This window comes from Halyomorpha halys, unplaced genomic scaffold, assembly GCF_000696795.3.
Source record: "Halyomorpha halys isolate HHAL.00 unplaced genomic scaffold, Hhal_1.1 Scaffold331.1, whole genome shotgun sequence".
Taxonomy (NCBI): domain Eukaryota; kingdom Metazoa; phylum Arthropoda; class Insecta; order Hemiptera; family Pentatomidae; genus Halyomorpha; species Halyomorpha halys.
In genome coordinates this window covers 285,745-287,294 of record NW_027116263.1, presented here as the reverse complement: position 1 = coordinate 287,294, position 1,550 = coordinate 285,745, and the positions used below count along the sequence as shown (strand labels likewise).

The window sequence follows — 1,550 nt, the reverse complement described above, 5'->3', positions numbered from 1 at the left end:
TTCCGTTTCCTGTTCATCTTTAACCTGATAGTTTATGTATTTTTTTAATATTCTTATCGTTTTTTATATTATATTATTACTATTTTTATTTATTTATTTTTTTTCATTTGTAAATAATTTTCTTTTCACTTATATTTTATAGTTCTAACGCTAACTCAATTTACCTTTATTATCTTACTATGTAAATATATCTTTAGTTGTTTTTGTAACTTTTTAGCCCTGATGAAGCTCTACAAAGTGGGCCCAAACGTCGGCAAATAAATAGTTGTTAAATATATATCTATATTTTCTTTTGTCCGGATCCCCGACCATCTTCTTTATAATTTGAAATAATACGGTCAGTTATTACTTATATTTTTAATTTTATGTTAATTATTGAATATATATGTTATAGATTGACGAGGAAGCTTTGAACAAGATTCTCGGTTTTATTGAGAGCGGGAAAGCAGAAGGGGCTAAAGTTGAAGCCGGAGGAACCAGACCGACAGACCTTAAAGGCTACTTCGTGTACCCGACTGTATTTTCTGCAGTTACCGATGGAATGAGAATCGCTAGGGAAGAGGTATTAAAAGCAAATTTTATTCTTTGTCCACGTTATTACTTCCACTTACCTATAAACGGAATACATAGTAAGTGCGTGATTGCGATCGTGGATAATTACGAAATTAGATTTTAAAATTAAATACACGTTTTGAGGTCCTATGAGTCCAATAACCAAGTTTTGCAAGATAGTCTGTGTGTGAACATCTTAGCTCAAAAACGAAAATTCGTTCTTAAATGATATTGCCTCTGTAAGACGGGCTTATCTCTAGGTTAGAAGTTATAGCAACTTCTTCGAGAAAATCAGCCGAACGGAAGCGTCACTTTATAACATCGATTTTTCATATTTTTTAAATCTTTCTTTTTTTCAACTTTACGGGTGGTAATTCTGGCATATCAACTGATTTAATTTTATAATCATAAATTAAAGAGAACATTTAAAAAGATAAAGAAAAAATTGATGAAGTTCTTTAAAAAAAAGACAACCTGTTTCGATGACGCATATTGCATTGAAACCGACGGATCCGTGAGATACGCTGATGTGTTCATTTAAAAGTGAACGTTCTGCTTTGGTCTTGGATCCAACTGTGAGATTTGAGAATAATGACCCCGATCAGGTGGGTAGAGTGGAAAGGGAAAAGAAGAAAATATATGAAAAGTGCGATACCTTCGGAGAGAGAGATTTCTGTTAGAAGCCAGATCCAAACCTATCTCGCGGAACAATACAAAATACCATTTTTTGTTTTTTTTTGTAGCTCTTTAACCTATTTATTTGTGTTTTAACTTATTTATTCATTTATGTTTTAGTTTTTTTTATTGATTTACTTTTTTGTTTATTAAAGTGTTCTACTGCTGTGGTTTGTTTTATTTATGCGTTGGTTGATTGATTTTTTGATGATTTCTGTTAATTTGCTTAATTGATCAAATGGTTGTTAAGGATCACGGGAGAGGAGAGGTATGAAGGAGTAATTAAAAGGAATAATGTATTCAACGTATTGGTAAATTGTTAT

General features: G+C 31.4%; 1 protein-coding gene across 1 annotated transcript in view; it reads left to right on the top strand.

Moving 5' to 3' along the window:
• Positions 1–1,550, top strand: part of LOC106681371 (aldehyde dehydrogenase 1A1) — a 26,065-nt gene that overhangs the window by 16,002 nt on the left and 8,513 nt on the right. Inside the window, exon 9 of the mRNA XM_014421647.3 lies at positions 395–562. Coding sequence (XP_014277133.1) covers positions 395–562 — 168 coding nt within the window. The remainder of the gene's footprint in view (positions 1–394; positions 563–1,550) is intronic.